A 24,296-nucleotide genomic window follows, 5' to 3' on the forward strand; every position below is an offset into this window, starting at 1 on the left:
CTCTCAAATGGCTGAAGGTGGGGGGTTCTGTAGTGTAATTGTCAAATAAGATCCAAGCACCATTAACAGACAGGCTTCAACATCCTGTTTGAAGAATCAAAGGTGTTAGCGAACAAACTTTATTAAAGAATATCAATGTACATTTGTTTACAAACTGTCCTTCAGCATTGTCATGTATTTAGAACTATAGATGAGCCCTGGCGGTGATCATGACAGTGAGAACTGACTGACCACCTTCAAACAAATGAATTCCCCCAAAATGAACTTGGCTGCAACCTCTGCAAAAATGCCTTAACAGACATGTCAGATAAAGACACACTGAACAGCTTATGTTCATTTTTAACTGGGCAAATGGGAACTGTTACATTTGTTATTTTTTTTAATATTTTCAATGTCTACAATTTTGGCCCTATTAAGTAGTAAAATAACAGGTAGTCAAATCACCAATCAATTCTAAAAACGAAACCCCTATAAATCTTAGAAAATATAATTAAAGGCCTAATTTGTTATACCGTATCCCTATTGAGTAAATTTTTTAACTTGCCCTGTTCATTGTTACGTCTCCTTCATAGACGCTAATGAGCATTTTGAAAGAAACTACTGGCCGTTATCCTAAAAAGAAACTTGAAGCATAAAAGGGGAAGTCCAGCCAAAACAAATTGGCCGGCAAACAAATTACTGAGCCAGCTGGAATATGTGAACACCACAGATTTGTCTTATCTTACAAATGGTTCACCAGATATTGGCGTCACTTCCCTGAATTTACACTTCAGCATGATCTACGGAAGGTTTTTCGTTAAAAAGACTGCACATCTTCCCAATACAAGAAAAAAATAAAAAGGGGTTTAGATTGTAAGTGTGTCAATAATGTAATTTGGTCATGTGGACAGGTGACAGGAATTGTTGGGTATACAGGAAGTTGTGTATTTCTGTAGGAGTCTGAATCACCATACAGAAGTATGATGAACAGAATAATGACTCACTGTATAAAACGGCAAGCTGTTCTTCAGTGGGAGGTGGCAAAAAAAAGAAGTAAATAAAGTGCACCAAGGAAGGACACTGAAACTCTAGTTTGAGTCTAAAATATAAACTGTTAATGTAACAGTCTCCCACATACTGTGAGAACACTTGCTATGAACTGTAAAATAAAAGTAAAAAAATACATTCCAACTGTCCAAAAAAAGAAAGTATAAAGTAACCAAGAGCTCTATGGTTTCACAGCATTGAGGACTCTGGAGTGAAGAGGGGGGTGGTGGTGACAGTGGGGGGGGGTGGTGGTGACAGTGGGGGGGGGGGGGGTGGTGACACTGGGGTGGTGGGTGGGTGGCAAAGCATCATGGCTACCTTTGTCAATAGTCGCCAAGGTGGGCCTTGACAACGAGATGGGGGGGATGGTCGACTTGGGACTAAAAATGGCTTAGAGCGCTATAGTATGTGACATCTTCTCTGAGTGCTCTTCTTGCTCTTCTTGTTGCTGCGGTGTGTCTCCTTGTAGCGGCGGATCTCCCTCACCAGGGAGTAGAAGGCCTCCTCCACACCCTAACACACACACACACAAAATGTTTAGAGATAAAAAATATATATTACACAATTTTGACTTTGTGTTCATTACTACTAGAGTTAACCCTCAATCAATGAACATCAAGTACAAGCGCTTCTCACGATATTAGAAATACTCCTATTATACACTCGCTTTCAAGGTACACAGTCTTTATCAGTTGATGGAGTTTTCTGTACCATTTTATTTTGATTGCCTTTACACAGACTGACCCATGCTAATGTCTTTGCTGTTAACCAAACATAACGGATGAAAGTGAAGCAATATCAAATCATTGTGGATGACTGTGGTAGAAGCGGGATAAACTACTCGGGGGGGGGGGGGGGGGGAAATAAAGTAGGGTGATGTGGAAAAGAAGCAGCGGTTGCTCACTACCACCTGGGAGCAACCTTGTAATTTGCTCATGTAATGAGGCCCAGAACGACAGGTCGTCAAAAGAGGGGAAGCCCGCCTCGAGGCGGAGCTCGAGTGCTGTATCCACCTGTCGGGTCTTGGCGGAGGTCTCCACGAAGGGCACACCGTAGCTGCGAGCCAGCTCCTGGGCCTGCCGCGACTCCACGCTTCGGGTCCCCAGGTCGCTCTTGTTGCCCACGAGCACCATGGGAACGCTGTCGCTGTCCTTCACCCTGTTGATCTGCTCCCTGCAGAGGGTCAGAGTTATTTAGGAGACGTTTGGCAATTTATTTTTCATGCTCAAAAGAGGCCTGCAGGTACACTGTGGTCAAGGGTCTCAAACGCAGAACCTTTTGGTTCTGCGTTCCGTCTGCTCCAGTCTGCTCTTATATACAGTACCTTTTAGACCCATCGTTTTTCTTCACCATCATCGAATATCTACAGCTTTTGATAATGAGTCATCTGCCTCCGAAAACCCCATATGCAGTCCTGCTTCCGAGATTGGGAAACACTGCTGCATTGAGAACATCCTGCCGGATCCCAGCCGTCGAGGCCATCCTCGTACCTGTACAGGTGGACGTCCTCGAAGGACTTGCTGTTGTTTATAGCGAAGACACAAAGGAAGCCCTCCCCCGTCCTCATGTACTGGTCGCGCATGGCGCTGTATTCCTCCTGGCCCGCCGTGTCCAGAATGTCCAGCAGGCACGTCTCACCGTCGATCACCACCTGCTTCCGGTACGAGTCCTACAAAATAATGCCCCATCCCCGCCCCATTACCATCAGAGTAGCCCTTAGACACAGAACAGACATTTTTCGTCTTGAATAGTCGCATTTGGACTTCCTGCATCAGAGATAGTGAGGGTTGTCACTTCAGATGTTGCTGAATAAGTGATTCAGAGACATCTGGTGCTCTCTATGAACAGAGCTCCTGCCAATATGGTCAGTGGTGTAGCCCTTCAATTTACCCCCCCCATAAAACCAAGTTGGTTGGTTGAGTTTGATTATGAAAAGTACATTTAGATTCATAATGTAGCTATAAGGATTTTTTTTTGACGCTAGATGGATGGAAAAACAATGACTCTTTACTGACGTAGTAGCCCCAAAGTTTTTAGTGGACATAAATTGCAGGTGGCGCTAGTAAGGTGTCAACATGCAAGCGTTCCTGTGTGAATGTCTCCCTCTTGTTAAATGCCTCTTTCTCACCTCGATAGTGGGATCATATTCGTCTACGAAGTGATTCTGGATGAGTTGTATGGTCAAAGCACTCTTGCCTACACCTCCGGCTCCAACCACCACCAGCTTGTACTCGGTCATACCTAGGAGTTTGGCAAATAATAACACTTGTATGACTTTAATTTGAACATTGACTGTAATGGTGGTGCAACGAGCACAAATTGACCCCCTGTTGCGTTAACATGGCCGTGCAGAGATTTAAGTCTGGTCAGGAAACTGCTTCCAAGTTTTAAGCAGATAACCTATAGTAAAGTAACGACTGCTTATTTCAAAACACGTACAAATATGCCATCTGTCTTACCTTTGATGTGGCTGGTAATATTCAGTCAACGAAAATATTGATTAAGTTGAATTCGCGAAGGACTAAATTAGATTAGTTAGCTCGCTACATAGCCTGTAAGGATCTTATCGTTTAAAATCATAGAGATCACTTCCTTTATCTAAGGAAAATTGTAAATCAAGCAAGCGTCGTTATGCAAGGTTGCAAACAAAGTAAAACTACACGTTTGATAAGAAAAGTGGGAACTCCTATTTAGCCTCCATTGTGGTTCATTATTGTAGGAAGGATATCGCTGTAATCTCTCTTAATAAATAGCCAATGGAAATCTAGCAAAATAGACTGACGTTGTAACCGTGCAGTCAAAGTGGAGCTTCGGTTCACAAATTCGACCAGGTCCCGCCTTTAGACATTGATGCTGTCCAATAGTAAACGTGTATATCGCCTCTTGGGCGTGTCTGAAAGAAAATAGGGAAACCATCCAAATCTCAGGCATTAGGAGCCACGCCCAACATTTTTGACATTTATACGCCTTAACCAATCAAATTAAGTGCAGGTGTGACGTTGACGGCAATAGGGCATTTTGATATGATTGGCTGTGAAAAGATTATGACAACATCGTTGCAATAAGTTACGTTTTTATGTGCCCAAACCCCGTTCCATCAGCTCGTATGGCTGTCAAATTGTCCTCCAGAGAAAGACGTGTTAAGCACATTGCTTCAAATGTGGGCATGGTAAAAGAAAAGAGCTGTTTCTTGAAATACACTGATAATTCTGTTGTTTATGTTAATTATTGCTTATTTTTTATCCTTTTTTATCAGTTAATTAGTTGAACATCCAAAAGTATCAAAAAGCTTTCTATATGCAATTGTATATCTACATTGGTGTTTCTGGTGCATTTTCTGTGTACGGGCAACACACACACACACACACACACACACACACACACACACACACACACACACACACACACACACACACACACACACACACACACACACACACACACACACACACTATGAACAAACGTCCATTCATACACAAATAAAACAGACATCTAAATCTCCTTTGCCCCACATGCACTTTCATTATCATACATGCCTTTGTGTGTGTGTTTGTATGTGGTTTTTTTTGTGGTGTGTGTGTGTGTGTGTGTGTCTGTTCGTGACGTTCGCTCCTGTTTCTCCTTCACTCTCCCACCGAGTACATCTGCTCTCCCATCTAATCTTTGCCTAAAATCACATAGATAATCCTGCATCCATCTGCCATGGGAGAGAGAAATGGAGGCTAGATGGCGAGAGAGAGGGACAGAGAGGGAGGTTTGCTTTTCAATGTGCTTGCTGTAAGTCTTGTGTGAGTATTTTCTTGCTAATGGTGTAATGACAAAATAATGGATGATTTTTTTTCAAATTCACAGATATTTATACTTTATTATACACAAGGATGTGCCACATATGCATCTTTTACATACAGTCATTTTTTTCTGTGTGTTTAAATATCTATATTTATTTAATTATTTTACACAGATTCCCCACACAGGTAAAGCATACATCTCGTCAAGACAGTGGAAGAAGGAAGAACAGAGAGAACAGAATCTTTTTTTGAAGTACACCGTTACGACATTTAGAAACATACAATTGGCATTCATCTCTATAACGTGTCGAACGAAAATATTGATTTGATCCACTTTCAAAACCACCATATCTCGACGTAACACACACACTCACACAATTCACATACAATCACACACACATTCATATCAAACCTCTCAAGAACAATGTTGGTATTAAGCCTTGACTGAAGTACTGTCGATCAGTCCAACACAACACACTATTGACTAAGATTACATTTGTTTTATAATACATCATTTGATATTTAATAAAGCAACACAGTATTTTAGATGGGAAACTACATAGTTCCCACTTAAAATGTCTCTTTCTCACACACCCACACACAACACACTCACACAAGGCTTCCACCAATACACAGCTTGTTAAAAATGGCACACAGCCATTTCAATGTGTGTGTGTGTGTGTGTGTGTGTGTGTGTGTGTGTGTGTGTGTGTGTGTGTGTGTGTGTGTGTGTGTGTGTGTGTGTGTGTGTGTGTGTGTGTGTGTGTGTGAAACACAGGACGGGATGGGGAGGCTGCACTGCTGTGTTCTTGGATCATTATAACATGCTCACCGCACAGCACCTGCACCCAACACAAACACACACACACACACACACACACACACACACACACACACACACACACACACACACACACACACACACACACACACACACACACACACACACACACACACACACACACACACACACACATCTGCATTCTCTGACCCACCAACTTATACATGAAAGACAATCAGGGATAAAAGACAGTACAGCAGACAGGCAGACATACAGAAAGACACAGAGCGAGAGTTTTAAGATAAAGAGAGTGAGACAAGAGAAAAACACTAGAAATGTCGGTAAGCTTTGTTTTGTGGTACTCGCACATTCTTTGCGAGCTGAGTAACCATGGCGTCCTTGTGGGCCACCTGTGCAGTGAAGCGGTGATGTCAGAACCGCGTCGAATGATTGTGCTTTCTGTGGCATACTGTTTAGTGACCCATAGACCAGCAGTGGCCCAGGTAGGTCGCGGTCAGGGTTAGGCTGAGATAGGGTCCACGTGCGCACCCTGATGTGCACGTGGAGGTGGTTAGGGTGTGTCAATCCCAGCCCAAATCCCACAGCTATACCACATGTTGGCACTAGCAATGAGCAATTTGCCTTACGCCTTCCATAATAAAATGTCACTGTAGGTCTCTTTGGATAGAAAGCGTCTGCTAAATAACTAGTAATATGGAAGTGATGTTATCTACGTTTCTAAAGGTACTGTAAGATTATTTTCAGCCACATACTACATGCACACATTCATTCTGAAGCCTGGCATGAGTAACAGGCTCAGGTTACCAAGCAGTAGTGCTGGAACAATTAGTTTACGAAGAATGATCAGATTAGTCGATGGAAAGAATTTTTTACGATAACAGATTTAATTAATTAATGGAATATTGCTTATTGAATGGTAATTTCAGTCATTTATAAATAGTTAATAAAAGTAGCAAACATTTATTTTCCTATTCAAGGGAAATTCGATACATATATGTTCTTGGGTGCCCTTCAAGAACAAGCACGCAAACAAGCAAAGAAAAACATACTCTAGTAACTTGAGGGCGTGATTGGCATTTTACATTCTATAGACTAAATGATTATTCAATTAACAATGAAAACAAGTCATGGTCAGTTGCAGCCATGTAGAGCTGATGGTTTAGGCAGGGGTGCGCACACGCACACACACACACACACACACACACACACACACACACACACACACACACACACACACACACACACACACACACACACACACTATTAGGGGAGAATAAAACACTTGTATATTAGTACAACACCCAAGCACCCTTATGAAAAGTACTTAAAAAACCTTTTTCAATTCCACTACACCTCAGACACATGCGTTGAGTATGAGAAATTATTTGGGATGGCATTATCAGTAGCATTAGCATTAGCTTTAGCATGAATATTCAAGCAGTGGAGCAAATCAACCTCTTCCAAGGATTGTCATTGTTTGATAAAGACATTGACTAAGGATCTAATTGATTCCCATTGCTAGGAGAATAATATATATTATAATATAATGAATAAATAATAAGAAATCTAATAAAACATTGCAGATTTAAAAACGTTGAGCAGTTCTATGGCCCTGAGCTTCCCACATGGCTTATATTCAAAAGTGAGTTTCAATTGCTGCCAATAAAATATTTTATTTTCAATCATAATATCCTTGGCACCCAGATGTGGTGAACCCCACCCAGACATATAGAATCTTCTCCGCAAAACCCCATCCAGACAAATAGAATCTGCCTAGTAAAACCCCTTCTAAAGATTATAATCTGCTCAGTAAAACACTTCCTGTGACATCACAACACTCCCCACCAATAACAATGGGCACAGGAGCAGGATGGAAAGTTCTATTAGTGCAGCTGTACATACATACCCATTAATATCCATCGATTACACACACACATACACACCCCAACACATTTGCACACACACACACATGCACACGCACACGCACACACCCACACACACACACACACACACACACACACACACACACACACACACACACACACACACACACACACACACAAACACACTTCACAATTCATTAATAACATTAAATAAGACTTCTGCTCTCTTATGTGCGATTGAAAATACAGTACAAATGCACATCACGCAGCTCCATTGAATATTGCATAGACCTAGTCCTAGACCTATTCTCATCACCTCCATCCAAACAAAATCTATATTTCTTACTTTTAAATCAATTTATCGCTCTCTTTTTCTTTGTCAGGCCTCCTCCTTTCTCCTCGTCTACCCCCTCCGCGCGGGAGTTGTATCCTGGTGGCTGCACATACTCCTGCTTATCCCAGTCCGACACCCAACCTGCTCCTCCTCCTCCTCCTCCTGCTCCTCCTGCTCCTCCTGCTCCTCCTGCTCCTCCTGCTCCTCCTGCTCCTGCTCCTCCTCCTGCTCCTCCTCCTGCTCCTGCTCCTGCTCCTCCACCGTTGGCACCATGGCTCATCGGTTGGCTCATGGCTCCGTACTGCCCGCCCCCGCGGTACATCTCTTCCGTCTCATTCGCGAGCTCGTCCTCGTCGATGATGCCGCACTTCTCCTCACTGGTGTCTTCTATGTCTGCCCAAGGTTGCTTCTCTCCGGACGCAAATATTCCTAGGGGAAAATTATATTGTTCGTGGTTTTGAATGATCGGATTACGATTCTGCATTCTGCAATCATAGAAAACTATTAGTGGAGAAAGTGTCAAGGAAATGTATGTTTGTGTGTGAGGGAGAGTGAGAGAGTGAGAGTTCCAGTGTGTGTACGTGTTTGTGTTAGTGTGTAACCGGATGGGGTTCTCTTGCGTAACTAGCTAGGTGAAATGGGGTGGGTGTGTGTGTGTGTGTGTGTGTGTGTGTGTGTGTGTGTGTGTGTGCGTGTGTGTGTGTGTGTGTGTGTGTGTGTGTGTGTGTGTGCACTTCATACCATAGAATATGACTCCTCCATAGTGTACGAGTGCAGCTATCAGGAACACGTACTGCCACTCATCACGGGTCTGGAAGTCAGAAGGTCATTCAGTATACATACATGCTGTCAATTTAGGATTCCGTGGTGGAAGCCCTGCATAATCCAGAATTACATCCACTGTCCTTTATGGAGTGGTAAGGTGTGAGTTTGTGAGGTCACATCTACCTTGTGTTTAGTCATGGCGCCCACGATGAGGGGACACACCATCCCCGATAAGGTCCCCACACCATTGGAGATACCCATCAGGATGCTAGCGTACCGCGGCGCGATGTCCAGGTGATTGACATTGAAGCCTAAAACAAGGACGATTTTGCCCTGTGTTTTAACGGTGAAGCGACTTTGAGTGCTTTGAAACGCACTATACAAGTTAAATGTATGATAAGTCCATGTGTCTAAAAATGAACATGATTGCAATATTAAACTATACATCAATTACACAATACTTATAATTTGAATGGGGAAGCCTGTATGACATCTTTCAAATAAGACACTTAAAGAAAGAATACAGTATACATATATATATATATATATATATATATATATATATATATACATGTATGTATGACATTTTTCAAGTAAGACACTTAAAAAAAGTATATATTATATACCAGGTAATGCAGGAAACAAAAAGAATACAATGAAATATATAACACAGGCTTACCTGAGATAGCAAAACCACTGAAACCAACTGCCAGCACCAGGAAGGAGATGGCGACCCCCTTAGTGTGAGAGAAGCCAACCACGAGAAGAAGAGTGGCCTCCATCCCAAATCCTACAGCACAAACACATACAATGAAGTGTGAGTACAATGTAAAAAAAAAAAAATATGGTTTTGAATTGTCTCAAAGATTTAAAAAACGTGTTTTTTAAGGGATGTTTTAAAACCCATTCTAAGGTTGAATTCAAGCTGCACCTAACCAGCCACCAGGCAGCCTCACCTCCACAGTTCATCATCTTCCTGACATTGGTGGTGCTCATGAGGTTGTGAGTCCTCAGGTAGTCGGCCAGCTGGCCCCCAATGGGCACCACAATGGTCATTACAAGGTGGGGCAGGGCAGACACCATGCCCACCTGGAATGTGGAGCGAGAGGAAGGTATCAGGTGGAAATCAAAATGCGGAGGTGTAATGTCGCTGAGCAGACATTGCTTTATCAGACTCTTATAGATGTATCGTTGTTGTTGTTGCGGTTGGTAAAGGGGGTGGCGGTTGTAGACGGGGTGATTATGGTGAGGTGGATATGATGTTGGTGTCGACTGTTGGGGTGTAAGTGATGATGGTGGTGGAGTTGGTGGTGACAATGGTGAATGTGTTGATGATGGTTGTAATGGTTGTGGTGGTGGTGGAAGGGGGGGGGGGGGGGGTGGCGGTGTCATTGGTGATGGTGGTGGAGGAGTTGGTGGTCACAATGGTGAATGTGTTGATGATGGTTGTAATGGTTGTGGTGGTGGTGGAGGGGGGGGGGGGGGGGGTGGCGGTGTCATTGGTGATGGTGTCTATGATGGTGGTGATGGTTGTGGTTGTGGTGGAGGGTGGTTGTGGTTGAAATGGGATTGGTGGTGGTCCTAGTGGTGGTGGTGGTCTATTGGTGGTGATGGTGGTGATGGTGGTGATGGTGTTGATGATGGTGGTGGTCATGGTTGTGGTTCTGGTGTTGGTGGCCGTTGTAGTGGTGGGGGTGGCTGTAGTGGTGGGGGTGGCTGTAGGGCTGGGGGTGGCTGTAGTGGTGGGGGTGGCTGTAGGGCTGGGGGTGGCTGTAGTGGTGGGGGTGGCTGTAGTGGTGGGGGTGGCTGTAGTGGTGGGGGTGGCTGTAGGGCTGGGGGTGGCTGTAGTGGTGGGGGTGGCTGTAGTGGTGGGGGTGGCTGTAGGGCTGGGGGTGGCTGTAGGGCTGGGGGTGGCTGTAGTGGTGGGGGTGGCTGTAGGGCTGGGGGTGGCTGTAGGGCTGGGGGTGGCTGTAGGGCTGGGGGTGGCTGTAGTGGTGGGGGTGGCTGTAGGGCTGGGGGTGGTTGTTGCAGAGAGAGTGGTGGCAGTGGGGTTATGTTGTTGGTGTATAGTGATACTAACAGACGGAAGGTTTCAAAACTGTTTCAGCGTTAAATCCGCCCAAACTCAATCTCACCTTGCTAATCTCAAAGCCAAAGACCTCTTCAAAGTAGGCAGGCTGGCTGATGAGCAGGAGGTAGAACGTCCAGCTCCTGCAGAAGTTTGCCACAATGATGGCATACACCGGCATGGAGGTGAAGAAAGCCCTCCATGGGGTTTTGAATTTCTGCAACAGAGAGAAAATATGAGATGATTGGAGTTCAGCTGTGTTGGTGCCCACAGCAACAGGATGGTTTGTGGAGAAGGCCGATGCAGCTAAAAAGCCAAATAGTCAATAGTATGCATTTGTTTGCGTCTGTGCCTGTATGTTTGTGCATATCTATATTATGTGTATATTATTTGCATATGAATTGAAATGAATCCAGCTACATGGAATTAATAAGCCGGTTGCGGTAAAAACCAAGGTTGGGATTTAAACATATTATTATTATTATAAAGTTACAAGATAAATGTTAGCGTAGTGCATGACACAAAAAAGTGTTGATTATGGCAACGACAAACACCTGAAGTGGATTGGCGAAGGAAGTGGACTCGCCGATGGCCTCTTCGATGTACTCCCTCTCCTCTGTTGTGATGGTTGGGTGAATGGCCGGACTCTCGTACGACACCAGGATCCAGAACAAATACCAGAAGATCCCAAAGCTACCTGGGAGAGGGGGAAAGGACCGGAGACAAGTCAAGAATACAAAATGACAGATTGGAAGGGCCGAGGACCACAGAGAAGAAGAAGTGGAAGACCAACTTGTTAAAGAGTAACACACCAACCCTAAAATAAAGCGTTGTCTCGAGTAAAACATGGTTTACTGCAATTGTTGTTTCTATATGGCACCAACTATTGACAGGTGAAGTCCCTGGGCATTTATTAGCAGCAATCAGAAATGATTAGTGCTTGGTTTGTGGTGATTGGTTGTTCTAAAATAATGACGTAATGGAGTGAACCTAAAGTTGCAATATTGCTCTGACCGCAGACATATTTGTCAAATAAACATATGGCTGTTACTTAAATAAAGGATTATTAACTAATGGTTAAATTCTTAGGTGTTGACACCTTCTGATGTGTGCTTAAAGACTGTGTCGGTAAGATTGGAGAGTTGTAAAGAGACTCACCATCAACCTGAAACAGATATCCTCAATAGCTGCAGGAAGGCAAACTCATCTCTAACATATTTACCTACCATAATATGGTGTTATTCTTACCAAAAGCACCTCTAAGATACAGCTGAGCAATAGATAGACATGTATATTCTATCCAATCAGGGGTCTGAGAAAAACTAACCATAGACATAGAAAACAGACGGCCAGCCAGTGTACTGCACCAGTATTCCGGCTAGTGGCATGGCCACCACGGCCCCAGCATAGGACCCTGAAGAAAGCACAGGAGAAGAAGAAAGTCACTTGTTTTGTTCTCATTTCATCACACTCGCTCATGGAGTAAAAGGTGGGGGTAGGGACGCAATTAAAGCGTGAATAAATTCAAAAAAGACATAGAGCTTTCACATCAAGGTACTGTTGTTGTATATCAGCAGCACATTATACTATACTGTATGAAAGGTTGTATTGTCGATCAGACCAAAAGCAGAAAGTGATGGCAGGGAATGTGTGTGTGTGTGTGTGTGTGTGTGTGTGTGTGTGTGTGTGTGTGTGTGTGTGTGTGTGTGTGTGTGTGCGTGTGCGTGCGCGTGTGTGTGTGTGTGTGTGTGTGTGTGTGTATGTGTGTGTACGTTGTATGTGCATGTGGGTTGTCGGGGTGGGATCTTCTGGGCTCCTCACCACAGAAGGCTGTTGTTGCCAGGCGACTCCGCTCCAACGGCGGAGCCCACTTGGCCCAAATACCGTGGCAGGCCGGGTACGATACGCCCTGCACGTGAATAAACAATATATCAGTAACACACACACACACACACACACACACACACACACACAAAGGTCTATGTGTAATCTACATATATCACTCACATACACATTTTGTGTACTGTGTGCATTAAATATATATTAACAACAGACTGTAGCGTTCACTCACCCACTCCTGCAGAAATTCCCAACTGTCTAAACCGCAGACTGGTAAGTGTGCCTTTTCAAATATTTATTCATTCATTCATTCATTCATTCAGAGGAATGCACGTTTATATACATCAGGGTAGTATGTGTGTTTGTTTGTGTGTGTGTGTGTATTTATGTGTGTGTCTGTTTGTGTGTCTGTGTGTCTGTATCTGTCTGTGGGTGTGTGTGTCTCTAACCGTGTGCGGGCTCGTGCATGTCTCGGTGCACACATTTCTGTATGTATGCACTTATGTGTGTGTAGTATGTGTGTATGGGTGTACGTGACCGTGTATTAAGTGTTTAGAGTTACTGTGTGTGTGTGTGTGTGTGTGTGTGTGTGTGTGTGTGTGTGTGTGTGTGTGTGTGTGTGTGTGTGTGTGTGTGTGTGTGTGTGTGTGTGTGTGTGTGTGTGTGTGTGTGTGAGAGAGTGTGTGTGTACACGCACCTCAACCAGGCCCTGGCATATCCTGACTAAGATGACACAGCTGTAATGGCAGCGTGCGGCAGAAGGGATCAGCATGTTGAGGGTGGACGTCGCTACGATGGCGAAGCCAAACACCCTGATGAACACACAGAGAACATCAACATATATCAAATATATCGCAAAACACAACCACATCACAAACTTAATTTACACTATGTGGAAATTGAAATATGTGCTAGTAATTTGACATGAAATCATTCCAAATAATATTGTAAATAGTACGGCCAAGGGTCATCTCATGATGTAATGTGGTCATCTTAATAATTTTTTCTATCAGAATAGTCTAGTAGATATACGTACATATCGAGCTCGACTAGTAAATTCTGGTAACAGCAACACAAAGGATAAGGGTTAAAGCCTGCCTTGGCTAGCGACATCAAGAATGTATCGATGGTATTGGAGGTATTTATAGTATTGTAAGATGCACTGGATAAAAACGTCTTACAATACTGCTATAATATAAACGGAATATGTTAAGGAGTAGCACCAGTGATATACTGTATACATATATCTCTGGATGGTTAAACTGGATATCGTTATAAAGGCATGTATTTAATAACTCAAAACCAAACCCTAAACTCCACCAATAAGAATTCCTAACCCTACCAAAGGGCTGCAAGTCAAACCCTAAAACCCAAACCATAGAAGCTCCTAATCCCGACAGAAAAACCAAACCCTCAAACCCCTAAAGCCCGAGCATTAGGGTTATGGGTCGGTTTCAGGTGAATCTTCATATGTGTTGTCATAGGACCAGTGGATGATGGCACTAGAGCAAGGCCTTTCACTGTGTAGCTCCTTCCCACCTGTTGGCTGCAAACTTCCGGCAGATGAACCCCCCGGGGATCTGCGTGACGATGTAGCCCCAGAAGAAGGAGCCATGGATCATGCCAACCGTCTCTGGGTCCCAGGAGAACTGAGCGGCCTGCACACACACACACACACACACACACACACACACACACACACACACACACACACACACACACACACACACACACACACACACACGCATGCAGGCAGGCAAATGCATACAGACAAACACACACGTACGCATGGACACACATACACAAAAACACATTGGTATGGATTTAGTTATGGACCCAGAAAACCTTTAAGGCTGGGAGACACGTACATAAGGGGGGTCCTAGACCTTTTGACCCAACTTTTAACCGATGCCCGTATGCACACAGAAACACACGTACACAAACGTACATACGCACACACACATGCACGTACACAAACGTACATACGCACACACACATACACACACACAACTAACACACGCAGACACAAACTTAACAGGCACACACACACACACACACACAAACATAAACATGCACAGTCCCCCCCCACACACACTTACCACCAGGACCTCCTTGTTGCCCTTGAAGACGGTGTGGTCGTTGACCATGCTAACGATGGCCACGCCCAGGTTGCAGCGGATGCCAAAGGAGATGCAGAAGCCCAGGCCCGACAGGATGGCGATGATGTAGCGGCGAGGAAGGCCGAAGCAGGTGCAGTCCACCACCGGCATCTCCTTCTCCACCACCACCTCGGGTCGACCCTCTGCTGACAGCTCAATGGTCTCTCCATTGGGCTGCCTCTTCTCTATCAGCCTGGGGGGGCGGGGGGAGGGAGGGCGCGAGGGAGGGAGGGAGGGAGGGTGGGAAAGACGTAGAGACGTAGACGGGTGGGTTAGTGAGTGTCACTGCTAGGGTGTTCTGTGTCCAGCAGCCAAAAGGTACAGGGTTCGATAATCTTTGCGCGAGAAACCTGCCTGCTGTCTCCGGCCTAGTGAAGCGTATCTGAATACACTTTTGATTTTGGATGAAGGCGTTGAATGAAAATTACTGGAGTAAATAGAAATAAATCAAAAGTCAATGATAGAGAAATGTAAATGTGTTTCCAATATGCATGTTTGAATTGAATTGAGAGTCCAACAGTGGCAGGGAGGTAGGCTCAAAGACACAGAGAGAGAGAGAGAGAGAGAGATAATCAACAGAGTACAGAGTTTTACAGAGAGGGAGAGTATGAAAACTAAACAGATGGCAGAGAGGCGGCTGTTTCTTAGTCTCTAAAGGTCCTGCTATTTGTGAGTAAAATATAGATTTGTTTTTCCCTAAAAGCTTTCAAATCGCCAAAAAGACAAAATATTTGCAACTTGACAAATAACAATGAATATTTGGCAGAATTGACCCCACAATAAAAATAAGAAAATTGAGGGCAGTCGTCGTATTTCCTTCTCACCCAAATCCTCTATGCCTTTGTATCGTCTCTGTGGGCGTAGTATATTGTAGTTTATGTGTACTTTATAGTATGCACATGTAAATGGATGTTATTGACTGCATGGCCGTAAATGTGCTGCTTTGTAATCGTTTAACAGCCAAGATCTAGTGGATCTACCGCAGTAGCTTTCAAAGAGATTGAAATTGCATGAGACATAATCATTACATTGCCAAAGCTAAGTCAACAGACACTTTAGCAACAGACACACACACACACACACACACACACACACACACACACACACACACACACACACACACACACACACACACACACACAGACATATGTTTCTGTCACGTCTGACTCAGCATCCCAGTGTGTGGAGGCATCTGTTAGTGGACCTACTGGTAAGTTGGCTGGGAGGAGAGCTGGCCAGAGGAACATATCCGTCCCCCTCACCCCTCACCCCTCACCCCTCACCCCTCACCCCTCAGCCCACACCAGACCTCCCCCCTCACGCCGATGAGCTTCGCACAGCGATAGTTTATCACAGGGACAGAGACAGTGGCAAAGTTGGCTTTTGAAAGAGGTGACAGCTGCTGCACTTTTGAAGTGCTCAAGGTTACGATTATTCCAGCCTCGCTGCAGCATTCCTTACATTTCTTCCTTACATACTAGTTGTTTCTGTCTTTTTTATTCAATATGACTTCTGTCGCTTTTTGGCTTTCACATCTATAGTTAAATCCAAGCCATCAGAATATACAGTATAACAGTCAAACATAATGACATGATTTTGATAGGCAGTGTTTCTAAGTTGAAGCAGCTCAGGTCAGAGAAAGGAACGCTCAATTTAAGAATTCAAGAATAAATAAATAAATAGATACATAAATAAACCAGCACTGCATAACTGTCAAACAGAGAATTCAGGAGAGAGGCCATCTGTGTACAAGAACCTCTCTGTCAATTACACACATACACAGACACAGACACAAACAGACACACACACACACACACACACACACACACACACACACACACACACACACACACACACACACACACACACACACACACACACACACACACACACACACACACACACACTAACACACACACACACACACATTCCAGGTATACGTCTGCACACACATCATTCAACCATATGAAGCACAGTGTGTGTGAGTTATTTACGATGCGGGGAGTCCCACACACACACACACACACACGCGCGTGCGCACGCGCGTGCGCACGAGCACACACACACACGCGCGCAAGCACACACACACACATGCATTGCACACACACAGCTCCCATGGCGTCCACTGGGCTGATCTACATACCCACTGAGCTGGAGAATCACTCAGGATGGGTTACTGTGGGCAGGACCACCAAAACAACTGTGTGTCCTATCCCATCATATTATACACTATCCTAATCTAGCCTTCCCAAACCTATGACGACTGCCCGGTTCAGTCTTTAAGTTCAGGCCGCACGAGCCAGTCCACACCTAGACTAGTCCTGTTTAAGTTATACAATTATAGTCTTGCCTGGCTTAGCCAAAACGAGCTAGCATTTTCTAAGCCTACCAGTACTGTCTTAGCCTGCCTACCTTACCCCAGTCTACCCTACCCTGCTCTACCTGACTGCATCTACTTTAGACCCAGGTATGTTGTTTTGAATGCTGTGGTCCAGCAAACTGAAAGATACTCCTTCATTTAGAACAATGACTCAGCCCTCCCACACTCCCTGGGCAATACATCCTAGCCCAAAAACATATCCACCAGCACCACAGCAAGCCGCCTAGGATGGTGGTCAATTATTAATGCTCTTGGAGTTTTGATGAATTATTCACATTAGCTTCTGTACTGTTATCTGCTGAAGTCTGTTTCATGTGTGTGTCTGTATCTATGTATGTATATATGTATCTATCATTCTATCACTCTACTGTTCTATCTTTCTATCCACCTATCTGGCCTTCCTTCATTCATTTTAATCCAGCTGCACGTGGCTTTCACTCATTCCCTCATTTTCACAAAGCAGATTCAGCATAATCCCCTCATCCCCTCATCCTCTCATAGACCTTACACGTATTAAGAGACTAGTAGCCTAACATACAGTTGATGAATTCAGCTAGGACCCATTATATATTTAACTGTTTTTGTTTAACTATATTCTGCTCTTTGTACAGATATTTTTAGTAGTTTAATTTATTTATCTACTTTTATTTTAAGTATATATTGTGAAGGGAACTTGCAAATTAAGAATTTCATTGCCCTGTGTAAACTATGTTTCCATTTTGTATATGACAATAAATGATCTTGTATCTTGTATCTTTTATTATGTTTCACTTGCTATGAAAAACATTGTATTGGGCTCCTTGTCTATCTGTCTCTCTATCACTATCTCCTTATCTCTTGGTTTCATGCTTGCCTCTCTGTCTCTCTCTTATACTGTCTCTTCTCCTCTCCGTTTCTCTGTTTCTGTCTATACATACACACGTTAGGTTGTGCTGTCCTTGTTTTTGGCTTTGCACTCTCCAATATCTTCTGCTTTCTCACATGGGCTGTACAATCTCCCTCCTTCAAATCTCCCTCTCTGTCTGTCTCCCTCTCCCTCTTCCTCCCTCTGCTCCTCTCTTTCTATCTCCCTCTCCCTTTTCTCTCTCTCTAACTCCCTTTCTATCTCCCCCTCCCTCGCTCCCCCTCTCTTTCGCTCTCCATCTTACTCTCCCTCCTCCCCTTACTCTATCATTTATGAGCTGTCTGACTGTGAGTCTCTCCACTCCCACTTCCGCTGCTTATCTGTGAAAACATTCAGATTAGGATTACGATAAAACGCTCCACTTCCGCAAATTAACACGGGAGAACAAACCATTGCTGGGCGGAGCTCCATTCATTCCCAGATCTTTCTCTTACTGGTCACTCGTGTTGTAACTTTAAAATGGCAGGTATTGTTTAAATTCACAACACACACTCACACACAAACACAAACACTCACATCTCTGTACTTACCCAGAACTTAAATCAGAGCTAATTTTGCACTCTCAAATTAAACTCAAATGGTAACATTCCACCAAGGAATATTGTATATCTATCCATAGGAATATGTATTTACGATTTGCAATCCACTATGAGAAAATGCAACACCGGTAAAATTGCTTGCAATCAATGAGACAGAGGGATAGAGAGATAGATAGATTGATAGATACAAAAAAATGGGTAGATAGATAGATAGATAGATAGATAGATAGATAGATAGATAGATAGATAGATAGATAGATAGATAGATAGATAGATAGATAGATAGATAGATAGATAGATAGATAGATAGATAGATAGATAGATAGATAGATAGATAGATAGATAGATAGATAGATAGAAATATAATGGTATAACGGTATTACTATTCAGAAGGTTTAAACCCTAACCTTTGGTTTGGCTAGGGATATATGGTTAATATGATATAAATGTTTGCCATACTGGCCAGAGGAAACCATAATTACTCATAATCAGAGCCACTGCTAAATCCCTGCAGTGGGCCAACACAGGTGTCTCTCTGACCCACCCTCAGACCGGTTCTAAACACATGTACAATGCCCTAGACAGCCTGTATTAGCCCCGACGCACAACCCAACGGATATGTTGTCTCGCGCTGGGAAACCGACCCGCTGTCGCTTTCCCAAAACTTTTTCCATGGGCTCCCAATGTATTGGAGCAGTGTTGAGTGTTGGAGAATAATTGTACTAAATGTATGCATAAATAAATAAATGTAAATGTATTTTAGGATGCTTGAGTTTGGGCACAACACCTTTACGTTCCACCATTGGAACAATATGGGTACTACTACTGTTTTTCATTTCTCTTGGATTCTCGTGGTCAGGAATCAGGTTAGTTTAAAAAGCTACGTTCAGTCCAAGTGGAAGACCCTTACTTACAATCCATGACAGATTGCAGCCCGAAACTTAGACATATGATAGCAGCTAACGAGGCTAGCCCACGGCAATCATTAAGTTACTGTTAATTACTAGCGTGCGCTGAACTGCAACCTGGATGACTGTGTGTGTGTGTGTGTGTGTGTGTGTGTGTGTGTGTGTGTGTGTGTGTGTGTGTGTGTGTGTGTGTGTGTGTGTGTGTGTGTGTCTACATTATGTAATGTAATATGTTTGTTAAATCCTTAAATAGCACACTGGCAAAGGTTCTACAAAAATTGATAATTCTGCAGTTCTAACAAAGTGTGTTTGCGTGTGTGTGCACATGTGTGCGTGTGTGTGTGTGTGTGTGTGTGTGTGTGTGTGTGTTTGTGTGTTTAAAGAGATAAAAAGAGAAAGAGGCATAAATGCCATTCAATTTTGTCACTTCAAACCCTCATCTGTCTTTTTGTCTCGAAAAGCTTAACGTGTGGCCTAGCGCTCTCGTTAGCGTAGCTCTCTCGTTAGCACTGCGGCGACCTGAACAGTCTCAGCTGGCATTATTTAATGAGCAGAAGCAGCAGAATCAGTTAGCAGGCTCACCAGTGTGGACATTCTCAGTTCAACGGTCAAGCTAGAAACACTGTTGTTGTTGTAAACTGTTCATGCTTCTCTTTGTTAATATAGAAACGTAAAGGTGATCCCTGATTCTTCTCTGCTTGTATTTCAATTTCTGTTATCATAGTGGCATGAGATGATGCATGAAGATCAATCATTTATTTACACCGATAAACACCCACACCCACAACCACTTATTTTGAAGTTTAAAACGATATGGTGTGACTAGAGTTCTCCATTTTATTTGCTTTGTGAGTAAAGTTTGAGGCAGGATTGCTGGACTCTGGACATTTGTTACCTTTTATATTAAATTCACCAATTCACAGAGTATCTCGGGTAATCCCCCATAAGAGGATGATAGGGGGAGAAAGGGAGTGCGAGAGAGATGGAAAGTGAGGGAGAGAGAGAGAGAGAGAGAGAGAGAGAGAGAGAGAGAGAGAGAGAGAGAGAGAGAGAGAGAGAGAGAGAGAGAGAGAGAGAGAGAGAGAGAGAGAGAGAGAGAGAAAAAGAGAGTGATGGAAAGTGAGGGAGAGAGAGAGAGACTGAATGAGAGAGGAATAGATCCAAATGATTATATAATGGCAGACAGACACACACATCCAATTTGTAGTGTGCGTTGTAGTGTGTGTGTGTTCCTGCTCTACCTTAAGATTGAGACCGTGGTCTTAGGTCAGAGCACAATGGTATTCATTGATTGATCGTCCCTGGATGTTTTCGCTCCACTGCAAGCAATTGACAGTGACAATAACATGATCATACTATTTGGGTTAACAGTGTTTTCTGCACTACAAACAACCCCCCCCCCCCCCCGCCTTCTCTCTTGTGAACAGATTGGGTCTCAGTGGGACTGTGTCACCTAGGGAGAAAGAACCCCACCCCCCTCCAAACACACACGCACACACACACAAACACACACACACATTCACTTATTATTTAAGCATCAACATTCCGTGACTTCCATATAGCTTGTTATCCTAATTAATTGTCAACTTTAAATTTTTGCAAACAGTACCAGTTTGTCCTCACAGACACACACATGCAAACATGGACAACCCCCCCCCCCCCATGCCCACCCTACCCACGACCACACACGCGCAACACGCGCAACACACACACACACACACACACACACACACACACACACACACACACACACACACACACACACGAAAGACTAATAATAGCATCATGCCCATCGCCTACAAAATAAGTGATTTAATGTTTTAATTTTGCCTCGTAATATCATACAGGTACAGTGTCATACACAGAATACAAACTATAGCAATCATCGGCAAATGTAAATATTTTTGGGTTAATGATTGCTTACTTGCAATCAATGAGATAGATAGATGGATGGATGGATGGATGGATGGATGGATGGATGGATGGATGGATGGATGGATGGATGGATGGATGGATGGATGGATGGATGGATGGATGGATGGATGGATGGATGGATGGATGGATGGATAGATGGATAGATAGATAGATAGATAGATAGATACACCGATGTGAATCAAATAGGATTCAGAATGGCTACTTTATCTCTTTCCATCTATCTTTAAATAGTGTCAAGTGTTACCTAAGACAACATACGCCAACTCCTTCTCAATACCGTTCTTAGAGAAACATGTAGGTGGTCTTTGGATGACACGCAGCAATGTGTGAACGAGTTTAGAGGCGGTGGTGAGTTGGTTTGAATGTTCTACCGCAACGCACATTCTTATTTGTCTTGAGGAAATAAAGAAGAATGGTGAAGATGTGAGTATGGAGGAAGTGGTGAGACTGGAGGAGGTGGTAAGAGTGGATGCATTGGGGGTGGAGGTGCAAAGAGTGAGAGAGAGAGAGAGAGAGAGAGAGAGAGAGAGAGAGAGAGAGAGAGAGAGAGAGAGAGAGAGAGAGAGAGAGAGAGAGAGAGAGAGAGAGAGAGGTTGCTGGTGACCTCACAGTGCTTACGTTTATGCTTACCGACTGAAGTTTAATATAGAAACAGGAGATGCATTCTGATGGAGAAAAACTTTAAATAATAGATGACCTCTCGTCGGCTTTCATCTGAGGGGGGCCGGGGGGTTGAGAGGCAGGGAGGCTGGGAGCTCGCATCTACTAGACTACAGGGAGGGATGCCCACTGGCTCCACTGCAACACGCCTTTGTTTTCTGATCTCAACCTCCTCCTCACCTATTCAACAACTCGCTTGTATCTGTTTACATTGAGTCATGTGGCAAATGCACACATGCATGTGTGCCCTGTACATGTATGCATACACACAGAAATACATGTGCACACACACACACACACACACACACACAAACACACACACACACACACACACACACAGTGCAGGCTCTGCATGCACACTGCACAGTTGGTTCAATTGTTTCCATTTCCCTTGCTGGCTTCACGCAAACCAATCAGAGGCCAAATCAGAGCGTGTGTGGGACCTGATCATGCACGTTTCCAGAGCATGCGCATGCACGTGTCCTGAGCACGCGCGTGCACGTGACCCGAGTATGTGGGAGACCTGAGCGTAAGCTGGACCTAAGCTTGCACATGGGCTCATGCCACCAGCGAGAGAGAGAGAGAGAGAGAGAGAGAGAGAGAGAGAGAGAGAGAGAGAGAGACTGTGATCTGCGTGATCTTCAAGAGTTAATCCCAGTTACCGGAAGGGCAGAGGGTTGCCTCAAAGGTTCAATGAAACGGATGGATGGATAGATGGACAGATGGATGGATGGAAAGCCGGCTTGATGGATGGATGATAAATGGATAGATGGGAAGACGGACAGGAGAACCTATGGACAGAGGTATAGACAGAGACAGATGCTGGATGGATGGCTGGGGAGAGTTTGAGGGTGCGTGCGAGGGACAGGAAGTGACATGACTTGGGAATGGGTTGGGGGGGAGGGGGGGCGGGGGTTGAGGGATTTGTATGGTCCGACAGCTGGACTGAAAAACAGGCTATTTCAGGAAGGGATTTATACATTTGGTTGCTACCTCAAATCCAATGTGCAAGCTTAAAGCAGCAATTATTACATGTGAGCATTGTCTTAAAATTCTTCTGTTTGCAGTTTAGTGTTCATGGGAAACAGACCACTGGATATTGGGAGCTAGTGGTGACAGATTTGAAGTGAAAAAAACAACTTTGTTTATTGGGCCTCCTGTAAGAATTGAGAAAAATAAATAATTGCCCTTTTGTGCTGGTGAACAACACTGAAACACGATTTGATAGCCGTTTCTTTCATAGCCAAAGTTTAGCGCCTCTAATAAAGAATAAAACTAAATAACTACTTGTAGGTCTATATTCATTTTATAAATGTCATTATTATTTTAGTAAATATTTTCAACATATAATGGATTATCCCCTCTTTGTGTGGTTCCATATGGCCATCCCGTTCAGGCGCGCAGGACGCACAAATTACGCACGGACAAATTACGTAACCACACCTAGGTTTTAACACAGAATTATACAAAAAAAACGGCCTCGAGTTCCCTTTCTTTTCATTCTAATCATAATATCGTAAATGTATTCTTAAATATGTTGCAATGCCAAAATTAACCAGAACGATCCTACTTACGGACAATTAAACAAGAGTATCTCTAACAACCCCCCAAAATAAAGATTTTGAATTGAATTGACAAGAAACGAATTAAGCATTATATTTTAACAGATTACTTAAACTACAACCAGATTTCTCATTGTTTGCCTTTTGAAAAGCGATAACGCCAAGACAGGTGCGCTTGAATGCATTTCACGCGATTCCAAATCCTATAGGATCTATAAACATAAAACATATGTATGTCGTTAAACCAATCGGTATAAACATACGCCAAAACTTCAGGCGTAACAGAAAGTTGCTCAATAGGGACATAATGTCGAGGATATATGACGAATTGGGGTCCAGCATTTCTCAGTAAGTTAATCCCTTGACAATTAAAACAAAATTAGTTCTGCCATTAAAATAAACAAATGTAAGTGCCTACCTGTGTATTTTCCCAAGCGTTTTTCCCGCCACCGCCTTAAACCTATCTGGTCGGATCTCCATCCTTGCAGCTCGTTGACCCGGCCGGTGTGCTGTGGTCCTGCGCGCGCCCTTATCCCGCTTGAACGCGCCCAGCCCTTTTCTCTTTCCTCCCTCTCGATCACACTCATCCCATCCCCTTCCTACCCTCTCCACAACCGTGCACACTCCATCTGCACGCTAACGCAGATCCACTGAGATAGACGACAGTCTAACCCTTCCAACTGAAACTGAACTCGCAGTCTGACGGAGCGTTAAATTCTGGTACTGCCTTACTTTGGTAATGAC

The 24,296-nt window shown here is 43.8% G+C and overlaps 2 protein-coding genes across 2 annotated transcripts; both read right to left on the reverse strand.

The window, feature by feature from the left end:
* Positions 1–105: 105 nt before the first annotated feature.
* zgc:55558 (GTPase KRas) lies at positions 106–3,784 on the reverse strand. The gene is made up of 5 exons (XM_060039775.1): positions 3,486–3,784; positions 3,155–3,267; positions 2,517–2,695; positions 2,040–2,199; positions 106–1,539 (listed from the first exon to the last, which is right to left on the reverse strand). Exons 2-5 carry the CDS (start codon positions 3,263–3,265, stop codon positions 1,426–1,428), a joined length of 564 nt encoding a protein of 187 aa, XP_059895758.1. The 5' UTR covers positions 3,266–3,267; positions 3,486–3,784; the 3' UTR covers positions 106–1,425.
* Positions 3,785–4,871: 1,087 nt separating this feature from the next.
* On the reverse strand, positions 4,872–24,219 carry slc17a7a (solute carrier family 17 member 7a). The gene is made up of 13 exons (XM_060039835.1): positions 23,971–24,219; positions 14,605–14,857; positions 14,045–14,163; positions 13,203–13,317; positions 12,488–12,575; positions 11,994–12,080; positions 11,221–11,363; positions 10,734–10,883; positions 9,555–9,687; positions 9,278–9,388; positions 8,782–8,909; positions 8,575–8,644; positions 4,872–8,262 (listed from the first exon to the last, which is right to left on the reverse strand). The coding sequence occupies exons 1-13, from the start codon at positions 24,030–24,032 to the stop codon at positions 7,853–7,855; spliced, it is 1,869 nt and encodes a 622-aa protein (XP_059895818.1). The 5' UTR covers positions 24,033–24,219; the 3' UTR covers positions 4,872–7,852.
* Between the last annotated feature and the right edge of the window lie 77 nt (positions 24,220–24,296).

Source organism: Gadus macrocephalus, chromosome 2 (genome assembly GCF_031168955.1).
Source record: "Gadus macrocephalus chromosome 2, ASM3116895v1".
Classification (NCBI taxonomy): Eukaryota; Metazoa; Chordata; class Actinopteri; order Gadiformes; family Gadidae; genus Gadus; species Gadus macrocephalus.